At 42.8% G+C, this 27,997-nt stretch overlaps 1 protein-coding gene across 3 annotated transcripts; it reads left to right on the top strand.

Moving 5' to 3' along the window:
* Nucleotides 1-12: 12 nt before the first annotated feature.
* On the top strand, nucleotides 13-27,844 carry LOC104691610 (ubiquitin carboxyl-terminal hydrolase 12-like). 3 transcript variants are annotated; one of them, XM_039572136.1, is made up of 9 exons: nucleotides 13-119; nucleotides 12,916-12,996; nucleotides 15,719-15,932; nucleotides 16,745-16,971; nucleotides 18,195-18,271; nucleotides 19,102-19,185; nucleotides 19,796-19,993; nucleotides 21,956-22,034; nucleotides 25,525-27,844. In XM_039572136.1, exons 1-9 carry the CDS (start codon nucleotides 72-74, stop codon nucleotides 25,624-25,626), a joined length of 1,110 nt encoding a protein of 369 aa, XP_039428070.1. In that variant the 5' UTR covers nucleotides 13-71; the 3' UTR covers nucleotides 25,627-27,844. The 3 variants fall into 3 exon arrangements, with proteins under 3 accessions (XP_039428070.1, XP_039428069.1, XP_039428071.1); XM_039572135.1 differs by lacking the exon at nucleotides 25,525-27,844 and having other exon boundaries at nucleotides 21,956-25,508; XM_039572137.1 differs by lacking the exons at nucleotides 13-119; nucleotides 15,719-15,932 and having other exon boundaries at nucleotides 12,922-12,996.
* The last annotated feature ends 153 nt before the right edge of the window (nucleotides 27,845-27,997 follow it).

Genomic DNA, 27,997 nt, shown 5'->3' with positions numbered 1-27,997 from the left:
CCGGGGCCGGTTTGCGGGTGCGCAGCTGGCGCTGTCAGTCGCGGCCCAAGGATGGCGGCGGCCGGGGGCGGATGGAGGCGCTGGTGACGGTGCGGAGACTCGCCGCCGTCTGTACCATGGTGAGAGCCCTCGCGGCCGCCCGGCCCGTCGCACAGCCGCTTCCTGAAGGGCCCCCGGCGTTTGTGCCCCGCGCCTGAGCGGCGGGGGGGCTCGCCCGCCGCTCCCCGGCCCGTGCGAGCAGCAGCCAAGTGGTTCAAACCCATCGCTGCGGGAGGCCCCGCCGCCCGCGCCGGCACCGGTGTCTGAGGGGTCGGGCGGAGCGGCTGTGCCGGGGGAAGGGCGAGGGGGAGCGCGGGAGCCGCGGCCGGGGCTGAGCGCGGGGTGCCAGCCTGGCCGGGGCTCGCAGGGGATTTGGATAATCGGGCTCAAATCCCGGTGGGAAAAGTGTGGGGAGGCTCCGCAGAAATGCGAACTCGGCGCTCCCGGTGGGTGTGTCTGCTGCCGCCTGTGCCCCGAAATGTTTTTCGGGCAGGTGGGTGCTGCCTTTCGGAGAGAAAAGGAATTAGCGAGCGCTAATTGTCCTTGTGCTCAGGTCGTATTCGGTTGTTGTGATAACTAAGTTCGTTCTAAAGGTTGTTCTACTCGTTTATCAAAGCTCTGCAATCGTTCCACGTGGATGCATGTAACAGCGATCGTCCCTGCTGCCAGGGAAAGAGGCAGGCTGGTAATTGCATGATTATGCAGAATTTTTAATGAAGTTATGCTGCTGTGTAAATAGAGCCCAGCAAGTGCTTGGGCTGGCGCTGGAGCACAGCTGACTCACAGGAAAATATCGCAGCCTGTCAGTGAAACACCAAAAAGAGCGCACAGAGAACCTTCCGTGAGGATTCCCTCGGTCTGAGCTCTGGCAGGGGCTCGAATTCTTCAATTCCAGCAGAGGATCAGCCCGGGGGTGCCCTCTCTGAGCAGCTGGGTTTTCCCAGTCCCCCGTGTTCATTGCTCCAAGGGCAGTTCTCCATCTCCTTCCTGCAATCGTAGCAGGGACTGTTGCACATCAATTTACTGGGTTCGTTTTCACCTGTGTGTAAAAGGAGCAGGATTTTCCTATTTGTTCTCCATGCAGGTGCTGACTCCCAGTTTAACTCCAGGCCCAGCTGGACTGAACCCAGTACAAACTGGGTGCTTGCAGTTTCACAGTAACACCCCTAGCATGAGACATTCATCTTTTCAAATCCCTGGCCATGGAAACCTCACTGAAAGTCTTTGGGGGACGATTTCCCAGGACTTTATCCTTCCCTAATCTCACTAAATGGGGTTTTTTTTCAACATAATTTGTGTTTTTTAATTGCCCATCACAGACGCAGGTGAGATTAAGGCTGGGAGAGGTGAGTCATGACTTTGCTGTGGAGTTCTGCACCCCAGAGGCAAGTGATTGACTCAATCCGGGGAACATTTTGGATGCATTCCTGAGATCAGCTGACTGAGAGGGCAGATGGAAGGCAGTGCATTTCCCTGGGACTGTGCAGCCAAACCTGAGCACATTCCAGTGGGATTTGTTTTCAGAGACTCTGGCTAAACCTCCCCAGCCTTGGATTCAGTTTTGTTCCTGTGCTTGCCTGGATTGTGGTTGGGATGGTGATGGAAGCTGGGCAGGTGCTTGTTGCCTCCCCCTTCCTTCCTGAAGTACTGTGGGTGTTCTTTTCCGAGCAACTTGTCCATGTTTTATCTTTGGGGAAGCAGGTTCTCCTCATTGTGCTTCAAGTGGAGAATTTGCTGTTTCAGTTCTGTGCAGAAATTGTAGAGCAGTGCTGGTAGCACTAAATAATTGAATGAAATTGGCTTCCAAATTCCTTAATTAGTCATTTAATCAAATGCTGTGGAATCTGTCAGCATCAGTGTTTTCGGTGCATGTGTAGCTTGGCTGAACTTACTGTCAATATTAACATTTGTTCCTTCAACCAGCCCAGCAAATTAAGGTTTGGGTGCTGTTTTTAAAACTGGATCAGTTTATTTGCATGTCCAGCAAGTAAAAATTCTATTTGCTTTGTCATAAAGGAATAAGAAAAACCTGAGCCTCCTTTACAAAAACCTTGAAATACATGAACAAAGTCCCTTTGGGAACTGCTTTCTTCAGGATTATGCTAATCTGTAGTGATTGTACAGGACTTGACATATTTTTCTTAGTAAAATATGCAATTTTTACCAGCATTTCCAGTCATCATCTGTGCTCCAGACTGAAAAAGTGAAACCCAGGTTTGTGACATTGTCAGACCCCTCAGCATCGCAGGGACTGCTGTTCTGACTTTGCTCCTCAGACACTCCATTCCTCTCCAGTATCTCTGTAAAAATAAAATCCAGAGCCTGAACTCATTAGCAGCTGGTAATGAGGTTTAACCTGAATCATCTCCCCCTCCCTAAAAGAACTTCCCCGTGTTTCAGGGTGGATCAGCTCTGCTGTGCCTCAGGCTGGTGTCATTTCCTTGGTGTGAGCACCGGCCTTTTTCCGGGATTTCACAACGCGCGTGTGGCAGCTCCAGCCTGGCAGGGATTGGGAGCTGGGACGGGCGCAGGGGTTCATTTGGATGTGACTCATTGCTTGGGGAGGCTGCTGGAAAACACATCCATGGCCAGGAGCCACTGACCCGAGCTCTGCTTCTCTGCCACCAGTTTTGTGTCCTAGCCCTGTTTGCAAGCAGCTGCAGAATTAAGGGAAATGGAAACAGAGAGCACTGCTGAGGCATTTTGCATAAAAAAATCCACAGTTGCTGTTTCAGCAGTGTTTAAAGGGGGATCTGTGGTTCCGGGGTGAACACGTGGTCACGGGCAGGTGGGAATCCTCTCTTGGCTGAGGAGAGAGTGAGGAGGGCTGAATTCCATGGGTCTCACTGCATCCTCCGACCCAGGGTGTGTTTTCCGTGCTCTGAGACAGTTGTGGAACTGAGGTTTTGAGACAGAACTTGGGGGTTTTGTTGAATTGACAGAACTTTGGAGAAGGAGACCAGAACTTGAGAATGCAGGTGCAAAGCACAGAGCTGGGATTTTCCTCTCTGGCAGCTTGTGAGCAGAATGTTGTTTCTTGTAGGCAATTAGGGTCACTTCCTCTAGGTTAATGTCTAATTGTTTGTTAAACCAGTCAGACACGCCTGAAGAACTCCAATCCAGGATACAAATTGGGGGTAGCCTTATATGCTCTGAACCAGGGCATAATTATTGACTTCGTTGCTGGAGGGGAGGTGGCTGCAGCTTTTGTAGGTCCCACATTTCCATTTCCCTCCTGAATAATTTACACCGGGCAGCTCCAGCAGGGGTGTGGTGTCCCTGGTGTGTAATGTCACCTCACTGCTGTCACCCGTAGCTGTAGGACTTTGGTTTAGCTTTATCAGAGAATTAACATTTATAACATTTATCACTGAAAGAAGGGAGGGTAGAAGTAGAGCTGGCCAAGCAGATTTCTGTCTCCAGCAGCGCTCTGCTTCTTGACTGACTTGTTAAGCTGAAAGAGGCAAAATATTTGTCTTTGCACTTAAAACCCAGCCTGAGAATAACTGAGAATAATTGTTTTAGGGGGAGAAAGAAATACATAACCCTTTGGAAAACAGGGAGGAGGTCACTTGAAGGTTTTCCCACGTGTTGTTTGTACTCTGGTTTAATGTTGTGTGTGATGGGTGTTTATTGCTGCATTCTCCAGATTTGGGGCTTCTGACAGTTTGGGGCTGGAAGCAAAGCCAGGCTGCAGTTCAGCTGGACCACACAGGTTCTCTTGGGACGAGCTTTAGGATTTTACAGGAGTCCTGAACACATACCTGAGCTTTCCTGCTGTTCTGGTGTCTGCTTTGATTGTCTATAAACTTTCAAAATTTCATGCTTTAATTGTCCTCAGGAAAATGAGAGCTCATGAGAGATCCCAACTGTGTTGTGCCAAGGAAACTGGGCACTACGTGGTTCATTTGTTCAAAGCAGACGCTGATCATATATTAGAGGACTTCAGAGCTGCTACAATTTAAAAATGAAGTGTGAATACCTGGGGAAAGATGTTAAAATAACAGTGTAGCTTGTTCAAGAGGTGCTCTATATTACCAAATCTCTCTTGTTTGGTTCTTTAATAAGGATTTAGAGCAAATGCTTTTATTGCCTTGGATTCATCCGTGTTTACATGCACATCACTCACTGTCTTGTTGCTGTTAAAAAAGAAATGGCTTTCAGTTCTTGCTCCAGCAGATGTCAGTTTGGGGGATTCCTACACTCGCTGCCAAAATAAAGGGCAGCACTGTAGATCATTATGGTTTGTTTCTGTACTGTATTTTATATTTTCAGCTCCTTTTATAGTGGATACTTAAAGTGGGCTTGTAAAACAGATGGGGATAAACTTTGTTATGAAAGGACAAGAGGGAATGGTTTTAAACTACAAGTGGGTTGATTTAGACTAGAAAGGAAGGAATTTTTTCCATTAAGGTTGGTAAAGCACTCACACAGGTTGCCCAGAGAAGCTGTGGCTGCCCCTGGATACCTGCAGGTGTCCAAGGCACGTGGGATGTGGCTTGGAGCAACCTGGGATGGGGGAAAGTGTCCCTACCCATGGCAGGGATGGTGCTGGATGGGCTCTAAGGTCCCTTCCAACCCAAACTATTCCATGATTTATCCACTTAACCTGTCCTGCACTGAGTTGTGAATATATTTCCCCATTCAGACCCATTGATTGGCCCCACAGCTGAATTTTACTGTTCTGTGTCTGTGTAATGTCTGAAGTTACAACCTATTTATAAATGAAATATAAACCTATTTATAAATCCGTGGTGTTTGGCTTCACCTTCCCTCAGCATCCACTTCCTCACTTTTCACAGCATTGTCCCTGCACTGTTTGATGTGTGAGGCTCCTGATAAAATCTTGCTGCCAGCTCACAGAAGAACAATGCTGGTAAACACTGGGCCTTGCACAGCTGGGATCTGTTTGTGATTGTTCTTTTAGAGGCCCAGAGAGCTGCAGAATCTCTGAGAGCTGTGCTGGCAAAGCACCCACTCTTATGTGTGTTACTGGGTCATTAGGAGAAGCCCAAGGTCAGGAGAGATCTTGTGGGTGGAGAAATCAAGTGGATGAGCTGGGAACAGTGGTGATGTGGGAGGCAGTGGCTGAGGAGGCTTGGATGAACTGGGGTGAACTGGGAACTGGTGATGTGGGAGGCAGTGGCTGAGGAGGCTTGGATGAACTGGGGTGAACTGGGAACTGGTGATGTGGGAGGCAGTGGCTGAGGAGGCTTGGATGAACTGGGGTGAACTGGGAACTGGTGATGTGGGAGGCAGTGGCTGAGGAGGGGAAGGAGCTGCTGACAAAGGGCAGCACTAAGCAGTGGTTCTGTTTTTCCTACCCTTTCTCCTGCATCCTTTCCACATGTTCTTTTCACTGGAGCCCAGCTTTGCTATCTAATTTAAGAGCGTGAAATGAGAGGGTTTCACAGGTGTGTGTGCCCTGCTTTGCCTTTGGGAGGTGTGGATCCTGTGGACCTTGCAGGACCAGCTCCTCGTGGAATAAACATGTGCTTGGAAGAGTTTACACAGCACCCTGCATTCATTTATTTAAAACCACTCCAATTATGGCTTCATAGGAGTAAATTTCTTTTGAAATACAGAACTTTCAAGTTTCTCTGGGTGACATGGCAGCAGTCAGGGTGCTCTGTGAGCTTTCCTCCTGCCTGGAAATGGGCACAGCCTTTCCAGGAGGAAGATTCCGTAGCATTTGGAAGCGTGAAGCCTTGGAAAGTCTGTGACACTGCTCTACCTGCTCCTTTCAAGATTATCGGTTTGTTTGGAGTGCTTATGCAGGCAAAGTGCTGCAATCCAAGGCTCAATTTACAGTAATTTGTTATGCCTGGAACGACAGCCTTCCTGGATACATGAAAAGGGAGCCTTTCAAACCCCGAGCTGACAACTCTTTTTATCTGACTTCAGTGCTCCACAGCCAAGGAGTTTTAAAGGATGGGGAAAGCAACATCTAATCAGTGTTTAGAAAACCATGACGGTGTGTTCTGTGAACTTGCAGCAATACAACCCCAATCTGCTCCATTTCCACTCCCCCCCAGGGTGATTTTAATAGTCCTGAAGCTGGAACTATTATCTCAGCAAATACAGCAAGTGCAGGCAGACTTCTGCATCAGCTCATGCAGATTTCTTTCCTGAAAGGTTTTAAGTAGCTCGGGCTTGGCCTACTTGTTATTTTTTTTTTTCCCCCCTTTTTGTTTTGATTTGTGTATTCACTCTTAAAACAACTCCTCAGCAGTGGGTTTAAGCAGCTCCTCTAATCTGGAGTGCTGCACGATGGTGTCCCTTGGAGCCTTTTCTGCACAACCTGAAAGCTGCTTCCCAGCTTTTTTTAAATGGTGAATCTTCTCCTACTCTCACTTGTTAAAAGGAAACAGTCAGATGAGGTATTAGAGAGCAAGACTTGTGCAGCAGGCATGTTCTGGACACTGAAATCCTTGATGTATTTTTCCCTTTTTTTTTTTTGCCTTTCTCTAAAGGGAAATGTCTTTTGCAGGCAGGTGCTCAGTGGGAAGCAGCTGGTTCCAGTCCAGGAGTTAGGATGGTGTGGAGTCCAAGCCAGAATATCCTTAGGGGTTTTAGTCCATCAGGCTGTTACTCCAGTGATGCTGCACAGCTTCTGGGTGTGCATCCAGCTGCAGTGAAAGGTTAGAGGTACCCTGAGTTGCAAGGCTTTAATTCCTTCACTTGAACTGAGTTAGATTAATTGCAAAGAGAGGAATGCATAAAAATCGGGTAATGTGGAAATTAATATTTTGTACTGAGCTAAAAAAATAGTAATTATCCTTAAAGAAAGGCTGAATCTTCCAAATTTCATGGGCTGTGTGGAGAGGGCTTTAAATTAACTGATTGTTAAAAGTGAGCTAATGGAATTAATTAGTCCTGGGTGTGTTTTAGACGGGACTTAAAGCAGCTGAAGGCTGTAGACAAGCATAGGGAACTAGTTCCAACAGGATACTATGAACAGATAGAAATTTTTCTGAAATTTTGGGAGACACATCCAGATGTTAAGAGTTCTCTTCTGACAATCTGCCACTGTCCACAAATGAACTGCAAGTGGAGCATCTCTGGGGGTGTATATAATCTGTATCCATCTAAAGTGATGGAGTGCCCCAAAACAAGCACAGCAAACGTAAAAAAAAAAAAAAAATTGACTTCTTGTAGATTTTGGCAGGATCAGGATTGAAAAAAGACCAAACTGTAAGTTTGTAGTTGTATTTTTGAAAAGATGAGAAGGTCTTTACCATTTTAGTTATTTCCCTTGTACTTTAAGCAACTGCTTCATCCCTGTTAAAAAAAATAAATTAAAACCTCATGAAGTGTTTGTCTGACAAGTGTTTCTAAATTTCTGTGTCTGCCAATAACCCCAAAGAAATCTTCAGTATTTTTTGTCATTATATTGAGCTACTGATGATTATGGAATGGTTCTAAACCCATTGGCAGTTCAAACCTGTGTAATTAGAGCCCCTCAGAGCTTGTCAGAGGTAAATGCCGTGAACTCTCAGGGCAATGGAATCTCCCCACTCGTGACTCTTTCCCTGCTTTGTGGGTTTTTCCCTCATTTTCCAGCTCCAGTGCCCCTGTGCTCACTGTTTGCTGAGCAGCAGCACAGCATTGACCTGATTATTTTGACAAGAGCTCAGAATAACAGTGAGGATCCTGACCCAGGGCTGTGCAAAGTTTGGTCCTTTTTTTCCCTGGAGCTGCAACAGCAGCTGCTCCATGCTCAGAAGGTCTCCTCACTCCCTTCTTTCTCTCCCCCACATGTGCAGAGTTACCTCCAGAGCAGCAGAAGGCAGATATTTGGGAATGGAAATGTGAATTCCGTCCACGTGGCAAAGCGTTAGTTCAGGGTAAAAAATGGGGTAGTCCGTAGTACCAGTCCACTAAATCTCAGCCAGGGTTTGTGGTGGATCAGGATTTCACTGGAACTTAGTAAAACTCCTATTGCTGAAAAGGGAAAAGGTTGTAACTCGAAGCAGGAACCACGAGGATGCTGGAAATGTGGAATTCTCAGCTGACAGCAGCTCCCGTTCTGAGCTGTGTGGTTGTTATTAATCACTCCCAGCTTTTGTTCATCCGCAGCTTCACAAAAACTCTTCAACTCTGAGGCTTATTCTAATTTCTACCATAAAATTCATTAACTAGAATGTAGAGAAAACGGAGCACTCTTCTTCCTCCTCTCTGATTCCTGTCAGATAAGTGAATGCAGCCTATGAGCCTTTTGTCTGTAAGAATAATTACAAATCCAGTCAGTTTAAGGTTACCAAGTATTGAAGCCCCTGGAAACTTGATACATTTGCAGTTTCTGAAATCAGTTACATCTAGGCTATGCAAAATACTCATTTTCTTTGCAGGAATAGGATTTTCTTTTTGCTAAAAAGAGCCAATGGTGCCTAATTATCCTTCTCTGTCATCTCCTTTTGGTGCTGCAGTGAGTTACCACTGGCTAAAAAACAGAAGTCTACTACTATTTATTCCACTTGCATGGTGCATTGAACTGGAAATAAATCTTTCAGACTTCGCTACTGAGCAAAAATCACTCAGAGCTTACAAGATCTCTCTTTTGGTTTTGGTGGGTTATTCAGTTAAAATTTCAGGAATGCTGTGGGATCGCTGCCTCAGTACAGCTTGGTTAGACAGTTCTCTCAGGTAAGGGGGTTTGAAACTGCTCTTTTCAAATCCCTTTTTGCTTTAAAAAATCCAACAAAACTTGCCTTGGCTGTTACTAGTTTAGCCCAATCCTGTTTTCTCTGTATCTCATCCAGATCTGAGCATGGAATAGAATCCCAGAATCATTTAGGTTGGAAAAGACCTCCAGGATGATGGAGTCCAACCTGACAACCCCCACCTTGTCACCAGCCCAGAACATTGAGTGCCACATCCAGTCTTTCCTTAAATTTTTACATCAAGGTGTTGGTGTGATGTCCCTCACTGTGTTGGTATGAAAAAGTGAGGAAAACTTGAATATTAACAATTCCCTGTGCTGTTGTTTGATACTTTAAAATTTGGTATATTAGATTTTTTAAGGGTGTTCTTTGTCTCTTCAATGAGCACAAACCTTCTTGGTCTTTTAATTACCTGATATGCATAAAGTAAAATGACTGCACCTCTGACAGGAAATGTTTTATTGTTGTTTTTTGGGGATTTTCTTGGCCATTTTTAGCTGTGTGTGTTCCTGCTAAGGTGGCAAGAGTTGAGATGGGCCAGGCAGTTTTTTGTTTTCCTGTTTGACTGATAATTCCAGAACTGAGGAGGCACAGCCAGTTCTGTGAGTGAGGGTTTGAGCAGAAAAGGGCAGCTCTGAGACAACATTTGAAGCCCCAGGAACTCCCAGAAAATTGAAAATGCTGCTTGCAAGTGCTGAAACTTCCATTGTCACCTCCCCCACCAATAGGAAAGTGCTAAATTCACATCTCATTATGTGAGTAAATCACTATTACCACGTAGTTAAATGAGGAGGAAGTTTCCGTCCTTGGGTAATTGTGTGTTGTATAAATCTGGGTTTATTCCTGCTCACAGAGCTGGGTTTGATGGTCCTGAAGCAGAGCAGCAGAACAGTTCCTTGAGAGCATTTCCGTGGACCTCATAGAAGTCAAGGATGTACTTCTGGGGTTGTTCAAATGTTGTATTTATTTGCCTTGCACCAGCAGTGAGAAGTCAGTTCTAATCTCCTGCATTCATCTTTCTATTCAGCTGTATTTTAGTTTTTAGGGTTTGCTTAGCTGTTCTGTGCCAAGCAAACTCAATTGCTATGGATGAGGGATTTTTTTCATGGCATTTCTTGGTACTGCCACAATATGTGACATAGTTTAGCAAAACCATATTGATTTTCTTACAGTTTTAGATGTTCAAAGTACCACAAGATGCAGAAAACTTTGGCTGTGGCACCACAAAGGAGATGCATTTCTTAATTCCCCAAATAATAACATAAATTTCCATACTATGGACACTTGCCACTTGGGTTAGATTTTTAGTTCTAGCTAAGATGTGACTTTTGTGTTTGCAAAATGATGAAGTGTGGTTTGTTTCTCGTGAGCGAATATTCTTGTGAGCTGTGGCAGATGGAAAAACCTTTTAGCTGGGGTGGGAAAAGGTGTGGAACACCTTTCAGTGTGACCATAAACCTCTTCTTAGGCTCCATTGCAGCAGGACATGGCTCAGGCTGGACCAGAGTTCATCTGCCCTGGGTTAATTGGCTAACTGCTAATTGAGTTGCAGAGATCCCTGATTGGGAGGAGCTGAACTTTGGCTGCAGTTCTGGAGTTGACCCCAAAACATGACCAAGTGGTGCCCTCACCATAAAGTGGATTTTTCCCCCTGCTGTATCCTTGTTGCCTTGGTTAGTGCAGTTCTCCTGGACGTTGACTCCATGGTGAATCAGCTGTGCTTCTGCCAGGGAATTATTTTTCCATGGAATGCTGGGCATTGCATTTCCTGGAGCTTTTTCAGTGTTTAATTTGCAAGTTTGCATCTTTAGAACTATTTATGATTAATCTGTGATTTTTTTGGATTCTTCCCATAATTGCTTTGAGTCCTGTTCTGGGCTTTTTATGATTTTATGGATTTAAAATGTTCTCTGGCAAGAAAATTCAGAATCCTCACACAATCCCAGAATGGTTTGGGTTGGAAGGGACCCTAAAGCTCATCCCATTCCATGGGCAGCGACACCTTCCACTGTCCCAGGTTGGTCCTACCTTGCCTTGAACACTTCCAGAGATGAGGCATCTATGACTTCAGTTGTAAATAATACATGAAATATGATTTGATTTATTAAGGAAACCTTAATTTTTGAATTGCCTCTGCACTTAATTTACCCAAATTTATAAAGTTTGGGCAGCAGATACAAGGAAACACTTGGAAAAAACTCACCTGTAACCTGTCAGGTTAAATGGAGAGGTACAAATGGGATACAAGTTGGTGGATTGGTTGACAACCCTGGTTTATGGTGGGTTATTAAATTCTTTATAGCATAGTTTTATCAAAAATTACAATTCTTATGGTTTTATTTCTTTGTTCAGGAATTTATTCCATGTGTTGCTTTCCAACAGGAGCATTTGGGCTGTCAGGTTTCCCTGGTTCTGTGAGGTTTGGGCCCTCCTTTAATGGGCTTTTCTCCAGTGTTTCCCTAAATAATATTGGAGATCATGGAGGGGGCGAGGAAACTCCAGAGAAATTGAAACTGAACTTGACGAGCTTGGAGGATTTACAAATCCTTCTTTCCTAATCACCAAACATGCAGCATGTAAGAGCAAAACAACCTCAAGAGGAGCCAGTGCTGATTTCCAGGCTGAAAATTCTGGAATTTTCACCTTTTGTGCATTTCCATGGAATTTGGATGATCATCTCCTAAGTCAGATGAGAGCAGTGCGAGTGAAGAGCTGAGGTAGCCCTTGGAGATACCCCTGTCAGCAGATCCTCCTTGCTGATGGTTCTCCTTTTATTTAGGTTTGATTTGGGTTTTTTGGGGGGGGGGATAGTGGAGGGAAAAAGAGCTCCTTGGGAGCAGGGAATGGCTGCAGGGAAACAAATGAAAGAAGCTGCCTGAACTGGCACTGAGTCCTCAAAAATGTTGTGTGTGATTGCTGCTTGAGCAGAGCTCTGCTTGTAAATCTGTCAGCACCTTGGGAATGTTTTGTGGGGTTTGTAGTACCCAGTTCTGAGCCTGCCTCATTTTATCTGCTTTGAGAAATGTAACTCACTGTAAATCTGATGGGGGAGCATCCAACTACAACTCTTAAAGCAGGTTATTTCTTGGTTTCTCTCCTGGTTTTTAAGAAAATTTTTAGTTATTTCTCTGTTAAAGACAATCTGGATGGAACTGTCCTTACAGTCTCTACTTGTGGTTTCTATTAATAGGGAGATGATTAAAATGTTTGCTCAGAGATGAAAAAAGCATTGGTAGCTTCAGGGGAATAAATGAATTGAGTTATGCTGGACTGTAATTTTTGGTTTAATGCTTTTCTGAGGTGTCTGAAGGTGGCTCACCTGTGCAGAAGGATTTCTGCTTGGACAAGGTTAGAGTGACTTAGATACTTAAAACAGAATTAGGAATCCAAACTGTTTGGATTCTACATCAGATGAGCTCAGGATTGTTGGAGCATCTGCAAGAAACATTAAAGAACAGGATGGAGAGGAATGAGGGAAGGCACCAAATCCCAAGATGTTCCCATCCATAAGGTGTTGGTGGTTTGGAAACAGAAAGAGATGCATAAATATAAATGCACTTTGAATATAGAGTGGACCAAGTTAAAATCCAAAATAAAACATTGGAATGCCTTAGCTGTTGCTTTATGTGGTGTTTTCCAGTTGTATCTAAACCAGCAAATTCCATCCTCATTGTACTGCTGGAAACTCAAGGGCATGTCAAAATGCACTGTGAGCTTAATACATCACCCTGAAATAAAGGTAGCAAAGCCAAAGCACTTTCAGGTGATCTGAGACCGTGATAAATCTTTATCTCCATTCTTTTAGGGGTTTGTAATCCCACTTCGCTTGTCCATAGTATTTTGCAAAAGAAAGGTAGAAAATTACAGGATAAATTTATTTTTACAGCGTATTCTTGACTAAATTAAGTTGCTGTTTCTAGGTCACTGTGGCTAACCTGATGTTTGAAGTGAGAACAGTTGATTGTGTTAATTTTCAAATAAACTGAAATGCAGAAAACCCTTCTGTTAGATCAGGTAATTCCGGCTGATGGAGTTGAGATTTGAAATGAAACCTTGGTACATTTTTGATAATAAAGCATCATATTCATTTAATTCTGAAAAACTCAGCGAACGCAAGGTGCTGATTTTCAATGGAAGTAAATTCTTTCTTAATCTTTGGGGATTTTCAGGAAATTTGTATTTTCTCTAACATAAACATTGTTTTTTTTTGTAGGGCGCCAATGCCTCTGCTTTGGAGAAAGAGATTGGTCCTGAGCAGTTCCCTGTGAATGAGCATTATTTTGGCTTGGTCAATGTAAGTGAATTTTCGGTGTTTGAAATGTTGGTTTTTAATTCATATCCTAATTTGGAGCTTAACAGGATTCTCTGAGAACTCAATTGATGAGCACTTCTCACTTAGAGTGGGACTGAGCATAGACACCACATCCTGCAGCGTGGTTATTAACCAAGCTATCATTTCATCTGAAACACAGAAAAATAAGTGTATTTCTTGTAAAGTCTGTGGGAGAACCCTTCCTACTCTGGTACATTTCTAATTCTAAGATTCTAATGTTTAGCTGGAAAGTGGGAGCTGATAAAGTGTGTCCATTGTTCATATGCTGTTCCAGAGAAGATTTTACACTGATGCTGCAGTGCAGGGGAGGTTTTAAAATAAAAATGTGTTGCTTTTCTAAAAACACCCTTCTCGTGGGAGAAGTGGCAGTTTTTATGCAAGAGATGAATGACATAGACTGGGTGGATAATTCCTTCGTGTAGTAATACTCCTTTTGGATTTTTGGCAGCCTGGTGTAGCCATGAACCCTCCAAAAAGCTGCATTTTTGCATCTGTCAGTTTGCGTGGCTCTGGGCTGGAGCTGTGGGGCAGCAACTGTGCAGAGAGGATGTTGCTCCTGAGTTAGTTCAGAGCAGCAGTGGTTCTGTGGCATCTTATTTATGATGGGAAAATGCAATTTTGGCATAACTCACTGGGAACAGAATTACATTTCTGTGTGCTGGTCATCAAGGTTGTGTTGAAAGCTGGGAGATGCTCCATCTCTTCACACTCCAAGTAAGGCCAACTAAGTGGTATTTATTGAGCTCATTAGAGACCCAGTTAATAGACTTTGTGTGTGTTTCTAGCAGTTTATATTTCAGACACCCAGCTATCCAAACACACAGAATTCTGTTCCTTAAGTAGGGTGTTGATGGCCATTCCCAAGCTGCTGAGGTTTGCACCGTAATGGCAAAAATGGAAGGCATCTCCAATTGTAACAGAAATAGCAGAGCACTGAATGGTGTGAAGAGGAAAAACAGCATCCTAAAAATAACCAGAATTGTTAGAACCACATCCATTCTCTGTTTTGAAGGGTAAAATATGACTAATGCTGTTGTGCTTCATTTCTTGCAACTGGTTTTTTCAGGGTGCTTGTTCTCACGCCGTTGTTCTGCTGAGCTTTTTCCGAAGTTATTTCTGGTTCTTTCACGATTTGGAATTAATTGGAGCATTTTAAAGAGGGCAATTTCATGGCTTCAGCATCAGTGCTGTTAAATGTGTGGTTATGTGCACACAGGCGTTGAACTTGTGGGCAATGGAGGCCCAAACTTGAGGGTTGAATAGTTATTTAATTTTTGGATCAGTGAGCTAAACCAACCTGGCTCTGTTAAACTGTGTCTAAAGCCACTGCAGAATATGTGGGAGAAGGGAACAGCCTGTTAAAATAGTCTATATGCACTATAGCACAAGAGGGATGGAACAACAGTGTCGTTCCAGAATTTCATCTCAGTCTTCATTTTAAGAAGCTCCTATCTTCAAATAAGCCTTCAAACTTAGGCTGCCTATTTTGTGTTGTGTGCAAATTTATTTAGCGTGATGCTTCTTTGTTTTTCTGGGTTACTAACAAGCATCTGAGTGATTCTCTCTCCTAATTCATGTGTTTGTTTAGTTCCATATTTATTTTCCTCGTGTCAATAAGTTTTAACTGTTGTTCCCTGTTGTTTGCATAAGGTATCAATCAGTGTTACTGTAGCTCTAATCTGGGACCTTTTGAGCTGTATGAATTAAGCTGTTCATTTGCTGTTTCAGTCAAAGTGGTTATTAGCTTGAAGCCGTTCTGCTGCAGTAATCACACCAAATGTGGCTGAACAGTGGCCGTGTCTCCGAGCACGACTCTGTTCTGTAGGCAGATTTTTATGCTTTTTTGGTTTATTTAAAATACGTTGCTCTTGGGATGCAGAACCTCGTTACCAGCATAGCTGGGGACTGGCAAACCCAGAATTTGTTTCCCTTTTTTGAAGCAGCAGCACAATAAATTGCAGAGCAGCAGCTCTGAAGCTGTGGTGTGGTGTTGGGGGTGATAAGCTGATATCGTGGTGTGCCTCCCTGCTCAGCCATGGGGAGCTGCTTCTGCAAGGCCTTATCTCTGCCCTGGCACTGCCTTCAGACAGGCCAGATGCAAACCAGCTGCTCTGTGCATTGCCCTGCATCATATGCTGCTCAAAACATTCCATTATGAGCAGGAAATACTGATTTTATTACTAATTTATAATATGTTTTGCCACTGGGTTTGGCTCCGTTGGTCAGAGCAGTGCTGATAATGCCGAGGCTGTGGGTTTGATCCCTGTATGGGCTGTTCACATAAGAGTTGGACTCAGTGATCCTTGGGGGTCCCTTTCAGCTCAGAATATTCTGTGAAATTTGTTATTTATTTATTTTGGGCTTTCCTCTCCCCAGCAGGCTCTCCTCTCTCAGGATGAGTAGGGCTGTGTCCAGAGATTTTGATTCTCTCATGAGCCCTTAATTACTTTGTCTGTGTATTCCCAGTATCCTGTGGCTGTTGCCTCCTCTCCCTTCCCTCACTGACACAAGGCTCAGCCATGCCCCCCATTCCAACCAGTATTCCCCAGTAAATGAGCTCTGCCAGGTGACTTCTCCAGTTTCACTGTGTGACATTCTTAATGAACAACCTCTTGCTGTCGTTTCTTTTTGCCAGCCCTAATCCAAGCCCCTTTGTTTTCCTTCTGTTCTGTTTTTTGACCAGTTCGGCAATACCTGCTACTGCAACTCGGTCTTACAGGCACTTTATTTTTGTCGGCCATTTCGGGAAAAAGTTTTGGCATACAAAGTGCAGCCTCGAAAGAAGGAAAGCCTCCTGACCTGCCTCTCTGATCTCTTCAACAGTATTGCCACGCAAAAGAAGAAGGTGGGAGTCATCCCACCCAAGAAATTTATTTCCCGATTGAGGAAAGAAAATGGTAAATGAATAAATGAGGGTTTTTTTTAGTGCATTTTTAAGCGTGTCAAATGTTAAACTCAGGTTTCTTTTGGAGCCCAAATTGTGAAGTTTTGGCAGGTTTCTTGAAGATTTTTGTGGTGTGAAGTTTGCCACCTCTGTGCTTGTCCTGTGAGTTTGTCCTTATCTCAGTATCTTTGTTTCTGGACTTGCACACGTCCAGATATTCCACACTGGCGTCGTGTTCCCTAGAGGAGCAAGTCAGCACGCTCCAGGTCATTGCTCCAGGCTGTCACGAACTCTTAGAGGAGACCCAGCCACTCACAGCCTGTTCTTTGCATTTGTGGTAGGATAAATTCCTTAGGATCAGAACCAGTGGTTATTTCCCAGGGCTGTTTGGTGAGGAAAAGTTCTGGCTGTTGATTTATCCTCTCTACTTGAACTTGAAAAGATAACAAACTTCCAGTAGGGGATTTTTGCCCCTTGATGCTGGACTTAATGAGCTAGTGGCCCAAGGAACATGTCTGAATTTCTTTATTTCCCTCCCTTTCCAAAGAAAAGAAGAAAATAAACTACAAAAAACCCCAAACCAATCATGGTTTTCTTCAGTTCTGAGAAATGCCCAAGCTAAGTTTCCTTTATGGTGTTTTTCAGCTGTCTGTTTGTTGCAACCTGAGGATAATCATTGAGAGAACAACAAAGTGTAATTCTTCCCAAACTCACCAGTGTCACCAGAGCTGTATGACAGGGGACAGGAGGGAAGGGAAAACAGAAGTGACCTGGCATCAGGAATAGTCTGTAGTTGCTCATTCTCCTCCCTCTCTTCCTTTCCAGAACTGTTTGATAATTACATGCAGCAGGATGCACACGAATTCCTAAACTACCTACTGAACACTATTGCTGACTTACTCCAAGAGGAGAAAAAGCAGGAGAAGCAGAATGGGAAGCTCCAGAATGGCAGCATTGAGAGTGAAGAAGGAGACAAGCCTGATCTGACGTGGGTCCATGAAATCTTCCAAGGAACACTAACCAATGAAACCAGATGTCTTAACTGTGAGGCTGTACGTGCACAAGCAAACCACACCTCTTAGCTTTCTCCCAGCTTCTGGATTGTTTTCCCTAACACTGAGCACCCTTTTTCATTTATTAGGGTAGATGAAATTGCACTGTCTCTATTAAAATATGGAGCATAGCCTATTTTAGGACTGTATCAGCTCTATGTTCAAAGCAATGCTCATTAAGGTATGTTGCCCAGAAAAAGCCCAGTGTTTTCCCTGTTCCTCCTCCCTGTTTCCATCGAGGCAGCTGCACCTGGCTGATCCAAGCTGCCTTTTTGTCTCCATGTTATTCCCTGTGTCAGTGATTGAGAGTTTATGTTGTGTTTCTACATGAGAGTTGCTCTTTAATTGAACTCTGGGATGAACTGAGTTGCTTGAACTGGAATTCTGTGCTTGGTGCTAGTCTTTGGCCACTCTATTTGAGAGCAAAAAAAAGTGCCATGAAATCTAGAATTAGAGCCACACCACCTTCAGACCAGGGATTTGTAGTTAAGTCATATGCTCTGATTTAATGGTGCTAAAAAAAAAATGAAAACCCAGATGGGGAGAGAAATAAAAGAACCAAGAAGTGATTGCAACAGAAAAAACTGTTCTTGGCATTTAAAATCTAAAGTTATGGCTATGTGGTGAGGAGAAGCTTTAAAAATGACATTAATAGGATTCTGTCTCAAGAATTTTGCAGTGAAATGTGACTGTTCCACAAATGGAAAGATGGTTTTCCTCCCTGCTAGCCCATTTAATTGAAGAGCCATCTGCCTGTTTCTGCCTTGCCTCTGAGTATTGACTGTTAGACCCTGAAATGCAGCAGAAAGCTGGATCAGGCTGCAGAGAAAATGGAATGTGGTTAAAGCTTCTCCAGTGAGAGCTCTGAGTGGTTAAAACTGGGGTTTGCCAGTGAAATAATCAGATGTGGCTTGAAGTCTCGAGGGGGAGAGATGTTTCATGAGAAAGGGTTTGGGGTTTTGTGCTTTTTTTTCCATGGGTTTTTGGTTTGGTTTTGTTATTGTTGCCTTTTTTTTTTTTTCTTATTTTTTTTTAATGCTCCTCTTCGGATTTTAACACCACGTCAGGTTATTTAATCAGTTTTAGTTTACCCCAAGAAAAGGCCTCTGTGTGTGTGTGTACATTTCTTTTTAATCACGTTGCACCATGCCAGAAATGGTGAAAAGAAATCTGCCAGCTCTAAATTGTTACCAAATATCTCTTCTTATTATTTTTTTTTCAAGGTTAGTAGCAAAGATGAGGACTTTCTGGACCTCTCGGTTGATGTGGAACAAAATACATCAATTACACATTGTCTAAGGTAAACAGAATTCTTTGGGAATTGAAAAAATACCTGTCCTGGTCAGAAGGAAAGAGCCTGGATTAGTTGTTCTCTCATGCAGCAGTTGTAGGCTTTGAGATGTGGTAAAATGTTGGGAGTTTTGGAAGGTTTCTTAGTGGGTTTTAGTAGTTAATGAGCACTAGTGGTGGCTAAGATTGATTTTCACTTTCTTTTATGGGGATTTGAATTTGTTACATCACCCAGTCAGGCTTTATCAAAAATAAACATGCTGTGTTTGGTTTCACAATAAATTCTTGATTATTTTAATATTCTTACTGAATTTTAGTCTCCTGGCCCTGATGTTTAGGGTCAGTTTTGTTTTTCCTGATAGACTTTTGCTCCATGTGTTTGTCTGCTAGCTCCAAGGCTTATCAGCTGCTTGGATACTTAATTTGCATACAGCATCTGGCTATTTAATAGCTGATAATGGATCTGTAATTGCTGGGAGCTGAAGGATAATCCAGACTTTGCTACTTAATGGCTGTAGATGTGAACATTTAATTTCTGCCACTAAAGAAAACATGGAATGGCTACTGATGGAAACAAAACTCAGTCACCTTATTGCTGTTTATTACCTTTCCTAGCCAAAAAATAGGCAGTTAATACTTGAGGGTGTAAATTCCAGATTTTTCCAGCTGAACATAGTTGCTGCATCCCAGGAGCGAGGCAAGTACACCTCAAATGGCTCTGAGTGAAAGGAGCTTCATCCTCTGTGTGTTGTTTGGGGCTTTTTTTCAGCTTTATCAGCAATAGCTTTTACCTGGATGCTCTGGAATGTCCCTGCTTATGCCACTCTCTGATTTCCACAGGGGATTTAGTAACACTGAGACTCTATGCAGTGAATACAAATACTATTGTGAGCAGTGCCGCAGCAAACAGGAGGCACAGAAGAGGTAAGGGCCAAATATTCAGGCTGAGGGAGATGTTGTCTTAAAATTTCTGGGCGAATACACCTGGTGAATTCAGGAAAAAGAAGAGGTAAGATTGTCTGGGTCTGTATTTGGTGAAGGAGAAGTGGAGAGACCAAGTAACTTCATGGCAGCCTCATCATGAGGAGATAGATCCTGTGTTTCTCCCAGAAGAGTTTCTGTCTGGTGCTTCCACACATCCACATTTTCCCCAGTTAGCATTAATCAGCTTAAAGCCACTGGAAAACATCCCATCTGCTTTGTCTGTGAGCACTGGATACAGAAAAATCTTCTTTTTCCCCTCAGACTTGGTCACAGCCAGAGCAGCAACACAGATTTTTTCCAGCTTTTTCTTCCCATTGATTGGTGAAAAGCTGATGTTGTCCTGCATTCAGATGTCAGTTGTGCTGTTAATAATTTGGAATAAATATTGCCTGTTCTCCCTAAGTGAGAAAACCCAGCATTTTAAACATTTTACCAACATTTTGGATGCCTTTTACGACACTTCCCCATAACGAAGCCGTTCTTGAGCAAAGCTTTATTTGGGGTGATACACTAATCCTTCTCTTTGTCCCATTCTATTTTTGTGCTGCAGAATGAGGGTGAAAAAGCTGCCCATGATCCTGGCTCTGCACTTGAAGAGGTTCAAATACATGGACCAGCTGCACCGCTACACCAAACTCTCCTACAGGGTGGTGTTTCCCCTGGAGCTGCGGCTCTTCAACACCTCGGGGGATGCCACCAACCCCGACAGGATGTACGACCTGGTGGCCGTGGTGGTCCACTGTGGCAGGTACTTCTGCACATTCCTTGCCTTTCTTTGGAATTCTGAAGGAATCTCTCATCCCTGAGCTGTTCCATCGCACTGCTTGGCAGTGCCGGAGCGTTTAGAGCTGGTTGGCTGGAAGTATTCTTTTTATTTTTTTTTAATGTCTGTCTTTTTTACTACCTTTTTTACTGTTTTAAATTTTACTTCGAAGTTTTACTCTTTTCAGTTTTACTTTACAGGCTAAGATTTGTCATTTTAGCAGCACAGCGGCCCATCAGACAAGTTCTTTCTTTGAGCTGTAGCAAAGAGCAATCATTAAAAAACCTCAAAATAACAAAAAAACCCCACCCCTAACCTTGCTTTCCAGGAAATCTACATGGAATAAAAAGAAATCTTGGAAAAACACCTACTAAAATAGAAATAGATTATGTTTTTCATGTTGCTGCTGCCTAAACCCTTGAAGTTTCTTTAGAAGCTGGTGCCATCATGTGGAATAAACCGTGCACTGCTGAATTTTTAAATATCCTTATTTTCTTCATTAAATTTCAGTTTTAGCAGCTTCAGTTCTGGTTTTAAAAGCCAAGAGGAAAAGTTTTTAAGCATTTTAGGGAAAAAAGCCCTCATAGAAGGGGAAAAATTATAGAAGGGGAAAAATTATTTCTGACTGCCTTCAGGAAGTGTGAGTTTTAAAGTGATCAGTTTTACAGCACGTAAATGTTTTGAAACATCTTTGTGAGGAGCAAAATGCTAAGAATGCATAGATTTAGTATAAATAAACTTCATATAATTCTAGAAGATTCTTGTTGTGGTGCAGTTGTAGTGATTATTTAATTTTTTTCATTTTAGGATCTCATCCAATGTGTTTTCTTGGGTAGTTTTTAATTTGCCATACCTGTGCCTACACTTACATGTTTGGATAATGGTGATTAATAATTCACATTCTGAAATGCTTTTGCTTTTTCTTCTCAAACCTTTTATCCTGTGTGGGGCTTTTAGGACTCCTGTAACTCACCTGCTCTCAATTCTTACTGGGAACTTAGCAAAGGCTTGAGATAAATGAGATTTTCTAAATATTTTGAGTTCTCAGAACTTGTTTGAAATATTTTGAGCTTAGACTTTTATATTTTTATTTAGTTGCCCTAAAAGAAGGAATTTCATTCTTGGAATAATGTTGTATATTGTGTTTATCAATAATTCTGGAAGGACTGGAGACTTTCTTTTGCCTAAAACTGCTACAAATACTGGGGTTTTTAAAACCTTATGTTGATCCTAAGGAAAGAATAAAGCTGGGAAGAGGGAGTATTTTTTCCCACTGTATCCCTGGGCTGTTTTCTCAGGATTTGAGGTCAGTAAATTGTAATTTTCCATCCATGTGGTTCATTATCTCAAACCAGTCCCTTCCCAGGGCAGCCTGCCTGCCTTTACTCTTGGAATTAGGTCATTTTATTGGCCCTTCCCTTCCAGGTAAATCTTTGGGATGTGGGCAGTGGGATTGGACTGGAAACTTCCATGAGAAAAGTGGGAAGAGCACTCACAGAAGGTCTGGCTGTGGTCAGGCACAGGTTAAACCACACTGAGAATGAAAGGAATTCCTGCTGTGAAATATTTCAGACCTGATTAAATTCAAAACTTAATTAACAGTAGTCAAAATAGTCAGCAGTGGTGAATGCAACAAAACAGAGATTGAAATATTTTTAATTTTGTTTTTTAAAATCTATGAATGGTGAGATGAAATATTTATGGAATAAAAACATGGAATATTTATTTTATGTATGTGTTTTGAATGTTTTGTATTTTCAAGTAGCCAAGAGCGACATTTTAATTGAAGCAATTTGGCAAAAATCTAAAAACCTAACCTAAAAAATCTGAAATCTGATAAGCAGCATTATGGGAAGAGCTGGGAAGTGGAGCTGGGACAGCCAGAGGTGGATGCTGGGGAGGGAAGTGGCTCCTGGATAATGAATTCTCAATCCCTTTTCCCTGCAGTGGCCCAAACCGTGGGCATTACATCACCATCGTGAAGAGCCACGGCTTCTGGTTGCTGTTTGATGATGACATTGTAGAGGTGGGTAAGGAACAACAAAACTCTTTTAAAAAACTCTGCTTTCAGCCCATTTTTAGGCTCCTTTCCATTGCTAACTTGTGTTTCATTGCTTCTCACTTTTTTTGGGTCAGTTTTCACCAACGAATTGTAGAACAAAATTATTTTTAGTGATGATGTTGAAACAGCTCAAGCAAATTTTTCCTTTCCTGCCAACATATCTGTAAAGGCTAACATCCACAATATTTATACATCCATGTATTTCACATAATTATTAAGCAAATATCAAACAGTAGAACAAATGCCACAGCAGAGCTGCTTTTTGTGAAGATGAAGAGCTTTGTTTGTCTCGGAGATCCCATGGTCAAGGCCTGATTAAGTGTCTAAATATCAAAAGCCATGCTTGTGTTGCAATAAAAATGTGGGACATTCCTCATTTTTAGTTTTTTACAATCTTTGCGTAGTTTTGAGCATTAGGGGTGGCTTCCCAGTGTGTGTGTGATGTCAACAGTCCCCTTTCTCCCATTTTTATATTTTTGGGGTCACTTTCCTCTGTTTCTGTCATGGGCCAAGCACAGAATTGTGTCACCTAATTCTGGAAATAGTGTTCACCTCAATATTTTAAAATGCAAGTATTCTCTGTCTTTTCCATCCAGGAGATGAACTTTACATTTTAAAAGATGTAACACAACCATCCTCTCATTCTGTATTTGTTTCCTAGCAGCCACTTCTATGTTGCATCTTCACTTCTAGGGCAAAACCAAATTTCTGTTTATCTGCAAACACTGTTGGCACTTTCATAGATGTGCCAAAAATGGCTTTGAAATAAGTGCTGTCTGTTATTGGGCAGTAAATCCAAGGAGCTGTCCTGGAAAAAAACCCACTTTTTTTCCTTTATGTTGCTTTTCTGTCTTTAATCATGACTTGCTGTTTTTTTCAAGTTCATCTTCTTTCTTAGAATTTCTTTAAAATGCTATAAAAATCAAGCTCTTTGGAGGGTTAACATTCTAGGCCTGGCTACCTCACAAAGCAGACCTGAGGAGGTGAGTGCAAAGCTCTTGTTCCAGATACTGCAGCTGAAAGCCCAGGAAAAGGCCTTTCCACCCGAAATACAAAAAGCTTTATTGCATTTTTTGGCAAGTGATGTGAATGAACAGCTCCAAACTGAAAAGAGGAAGGAGTTTGTCCTCATTACCCACTAAATGTCAGCAGTGGGGAAGGCAGATTTATTTGCCTGTTAGGATTTCATTAGAGGGCCAACTCTCAATTAAATTGGAGATTGATGATCACCAAACATTCCTGCAGCATATGTGGGAAAGCAGCAAATCCAGGGGGCAAATCAGTCCAAGGGGCATCCTGAGCCAAGCAAAATGAATTGAGAAACCTGAGTCAATGAGCTCTGGCTAATTTGAATTTGACATTTTGTCACCAGAGCAGCCAGGGGATGCATCCCAGTGCCAGTGTTTACCTGGAAACATCCATCCATGGAGCTCTCCACACTGAGGGGAGGCAGAGAATGGCTTCATGGCTTTGCTTAAAAGATAACTCTGAGATTTGAATGCTGGGAATGGGATTCCAGAATTGGATTTGGTTTGGAGAACCAGAATGGGTGTCTGGAAATGAGCAAAGGATGTTTAATCTCAGTTAATAAGAAACATCATTTTTAATGCCAAGTGAGGCTGCAGCATCCTGAAAGTTGTAGCTTTAGAGTGACAACCATTCCCCTGAATCTACAACTGGGGAAAACCATATCTGGTCAAGTAAGAATGGGAAGAATAGAATCTGTATAATCCCCTTTCAGTTCCACTCTGTTTTCTGGGATAGTGAAATTAAAGAAGGAAGTCAGTTTTGCTGCGCTGAAACTAAAGATATCTGTGGCATGAATTAATGTGGATCAAATGTTTGAGTTGCATTCAGAATGAGTAGTGGAAATAGGCTTGATTGCATGGCAAGTGAGTTGGCACTTAAAATAAAACGTGTTTGACTTGTCTGCTAAATATACTGCAGGAGCTGAGGCGTGTTCTTTCACTGTATTCCTGTTCAAATGTGGCTCTCCCAGTCTGTAGTAATGTTAATAAATGGTGTGAAAATGCAGCGGCCTCAGGAGGGGGTTTCAGCTTCCCCTCACTCCTTGGATGGAGAAAAGACAAAACATCTCTTTGGGGGTTTTTTTCTCCCCTCTTAGGTGTTTAACAAAACTCTTCAAGAGAGAATTTCTGCAGTTGGTGCATCTTCTGAAAACTCATGTCTGGTTTTTCTTGTGCTGGGAAAAAGCTGGGAAAGGCTGGTCCCAGCTCAGCAGTGCCACGTGGAGAAGGCAGTGCTGCTCAGCTCGTGGTGATGCCAAAATCTGGTCAATGAGCAGTGATTTCACATTCTCCAAATGGGTTCTGCAGCTGAGGAGGCTCCTGCTGGAGGCACAGCAGGGTCCCTTTCTTCTAAGATGTAATCACAGGTTGGTCTCTGCTCGTCCTGAGCAGGGCAGGTGTTCAACCCAGAGCTTCTTGTGTTCGGAACATTTCTTTATTTCCTCAACTTAATGCCTTGGGAATAACAGGGAACTTGAGGCTCATCTCCTCAACAAATTCAGACCTCTCATTTTTGTGGATCCAGAGTCCTAAAGGTATTAAAAAACTCCATCCCAGTGGAGTGCTGAGCAGCACAGGTGCCTGGGAATGTTTTATTCCAGTCTCTGGACTGCAGGATCCCATTCACTGATGGGAAGCCAGTTGTGCTCAGGAGCAGGATCAAGGCATGGAGAACCTACATCTTTAAAACCCCTTTAAAATGCCCTCCAGTTGCTGGTGGGAGTATGAGAACAAAACAGCTTTTCTGCACATAGGTCACAGATTGAAATATAAGCAGATTTTAATTCTATTAGTCCAGCAAATCATCATTTTTCTTGCAACACAAACTTGTGATAATATTCCAGAAGGCTGTGCCAGGTAGGAAAAGTCTCTTATGGCCAAAGATCATAATTAGATGAGATTCACAGAACTCAGGTAGCACTTGCAGGACTTCTCTCCCTAAAAGGCTCACAATAACTTTGAAATCTGGGAGTTATTGTAGCTGAATTTTCAATCTACACTACATGTACTTGCAGCTGTGCAAAAACCTTCTTGCCTGATTAGTGACTGCTTTTTTTAATTATAAAATAATTCAATTATAAAATACTCAGGCAAGGTACCACCAGTCAGAAAAGCAAATATAAAAATGTCATGTGTTCTTTTAAGGATACATTTTCATGGATCACTTGTTTTGTAGTCTGGCTTAAGAGTGCATCCCTTCTGAGAAGTTTCTATTTCGTCCTGATTTCCTGGTTTTTTCAACAGTCAATAAGTTATTAAGTGGGAAAAAATGTTTTGTTGGATTGAATGGTGTTGAAATGTCACTGTGTCAACACTGCATGGCTTTCCAGATCTCCTCTGAGAACTGGGAATAATGGTTTATCTGAGAAAAGGCTTTTAGGGTGGTGTTGTGATTGAAGCTAATTAAAACTTCCATTAATTTTCAGAAAATTGACGCCCAGGCCATTGAAGAATTCTATGGTTTAACATCAGACATTTCCAAAAACTCCGAATCTGGATACATCCTCTTCTACCAGTCCAGGGACTGAGACAAGAGACACAAGATGGACACAAGGAAAAAGGGATCAAGCTATGTCCGAGTGGAACGGATTTGTGCCAGCAGAAGCAGCTCCTCGGTGTTGCTGTAGGACCAGGACAGACCCAGGGGGGAGGAGAGAGCTCCCTCCCTGCCCTTTTTGGAGGATTAGTGCTGAACTGCCGTAACAAGAAGAGCTTTTGTTCCAGTTTTCTTTCTGGGCTTTTTTTTTTACGTGCTATCTTCCAAAATCTGTGTTACCTCTACTTGAAACCCGGCTGCTTATTTGTTCATGAACTCAAGAAGAGATTTCAAAGTAGCATTGTAGGATTTTTACCATTTAAAGTTGGCCTGAGGCTATACCTTGGTTTCTGCCATCGTTTTTCTGTATTTTAGCAGAACGATTTCAATATTCAGTGTCAGCTGAAGGCATATTTTAGGATATGAGCAGCAGCTGGTTGCTGGATATTTTTGGTGACTCAGACTTGAGAAGCAGTACAAAGCTAAGACATATTGGAAATGTCAAGTCTGTAATTTTTATAAAGAAAAAGCAGACAAACCCCTCTCTCTGCAGCATTGTAAACCTCCCCATCCTGCATTCTCTTGGCTTTAGAGAACACCAACAGCACTGCTTCTTTTTGTACTGCTCTGATTTGTGCTGTTTGTTTCTCCTGCAGAAGGCAGAGAACTGTCTCCATATCCAGCCTCTCCTGCTGTGCATTTCCCTTTGGAAGCAGCAGTTTTGCCTCCAGGCCCCGTTGCTGCAGGTTCCAGGGGAGCAGAGCAGCCCTTACCTGTCAAAGACCATCTCTGCCGTAGAAAAGTTGGGAGTTCCAGCCTTTCTTGGAGCTGTTGCATAAACCAAAAGTGCCCTCATTCTGAAGCAGGATCTGTTCCACATTTCACTCAATTCCCAGGAAACTGATGCCAAGTTGCATTTTGAATCTATGCTAATCCACAGAAACAGCACTAATGGGGAAGGGTTAACCAAGGGAAGGGGTGTTTGGGGAACTAATCCAGGAGTTCTGAGTCTTCAAGGTAATGAACAGGTGAGAAGGAAAACCAACCAACCAACCCACCAGCCATTACCTGGTCAGTGTTCCAGTCACTGGTGGTGATGTTTGTCTCCATCTGGGAACCTAACACCCCCTAAAACGCTTCTGATTGATTTACCTCTCTAGGCCTTGCTTCCCAGGGGAAATTGTTGGTCTTTTGAAGACTGAAATGAAGCAATTCTTATCCGTTACTGTGTATATATTATAATCTCAAGGATAACTAGGAAGAAAAGACTAAGGAAGTTTGTGAGAAATCTCAGCAAATCTTGTGCAAGTTTCTTTTGGAGCTTGTCACAGCTGGCTCCAGCCTCCCAGTGGGAATGGGTTTTGCTGTCCTCACCTGCTGGGTCCCTGAGCTGTGTGTCCTCAGTGTGGCTGTTCCAGCACAGCCCCTCATCTGTCCCCAGTGCTCGTTGTTCTTGAGGATCTTTAACTTATGCAATTCTGTGGCTTGTGCAGGATATTCAATATTTTACCAAAACACTGTCCTCAGGAAAGCAGCGTTCCACAGTTCCTCGTGCTGCCTGTGTCTGTTCCTTCCTCTCATGACCACAAACGTGATGTTTAGCAATTAACTCCTGCCTTCAAAATGCAAATGAACCATTGCCATCGTATTCCAGCTGGGTGCAGCTTCCATTCTCCTGGCACGTAAAATATGGACGTTGGGTTTTTTAAATTTTTTTTTATTATACAGAGTTCTGTCATTTTGAGAGACACATTCAACAGCAGCAAATGTTCTTGTCATCTTGTTCCTGTTGTGTGACAATTGTTCCTGGCTAAGAGTCTTCTCCCCTTCTCCACACACAAGCTGTGAGTCCTCTCCTGGTGATGGCACCAGAAGATTATCACTGAGTCTTGCAAAAAAATGAAGAAAAAAAAAAAAATGAGAGAGCACTGAGTTAAAAAGAATCTAAACAGTAAATGCAGAAAGTAATGTAGTACACTAGACATGTATTTTGTATATCTGGTGATACCTTTTTACAAATAAAATACCTGACTGAGAGATAATATTGAAAGATATATGCTATAGATTAAAACCTGTTAAAAGTGCACTTTTGCTACAGATTTATAAGGAGACTAAAAGGAATTAAATGGGAAGAGAATGGCGTGATGTTACTTCTGTATAATAAATGACCCCACCTGTCTCCAATAAAGGTCATTATGGTCAAACCCAAAGGCTGCTCCTTGAATGTCACTCCAAGGCAAAATTTCAGCCCTCAACTTCTCCCATCCTGAGAGATCCTGGCTCTCCTGGGTCTGCATCCGTGTAACCTGTGCAGAAGTGGGTGAGAGCAGGAGACTTTAACAATTGAGTGTCAGAGATTGTAA

The sequence above is a fragment of the Corvus cornix genome, chromosome 4A, assembly GCF_000738735.6.
Source record: "Corvus cornix cornix isolate S_Up_H32 chromosome 4A, ASM73873v5, whole genome shotgun sequence".
Classification (NCBI taxonomy): domain Eukaryota; kingdom Metazoa; phylum Chordata; class Aves; order Passeriformes; family Corvidae; genus Corvus; species Corvus cornix.
The sequence above is the reverse complement of the archived record's forward strand: the minus strand, read 5'-3'. Positions and strand labels throughout refer to the sequence as shown.

Excerpts from the sequence above, each read along its gene's own strand:
- LOC104691610 (XM_039572135.1), top strand. The coding sequence starts at position 72 with ATGGAGGCGCTGGTGACGGTGCGGAGACTCGCCGCCGTCTGTACCATG. Across the intron at positions 16,972-18,194 it reads GATGTCTTAACTGTGAGGCT|GTTAGTAGCAAAGATGAGGA; the intron begins GTACGTGCACAA and ends TTTTTTTTCAAG. Across the intron at positions 19,186-19,795 it reads AAACAGGAGGCACAGAAGAG|AATGAGGGTGAAAAAGCTGC; the intron begins GTAAGGGCCAAA and ends TTTGTGCTGCAG.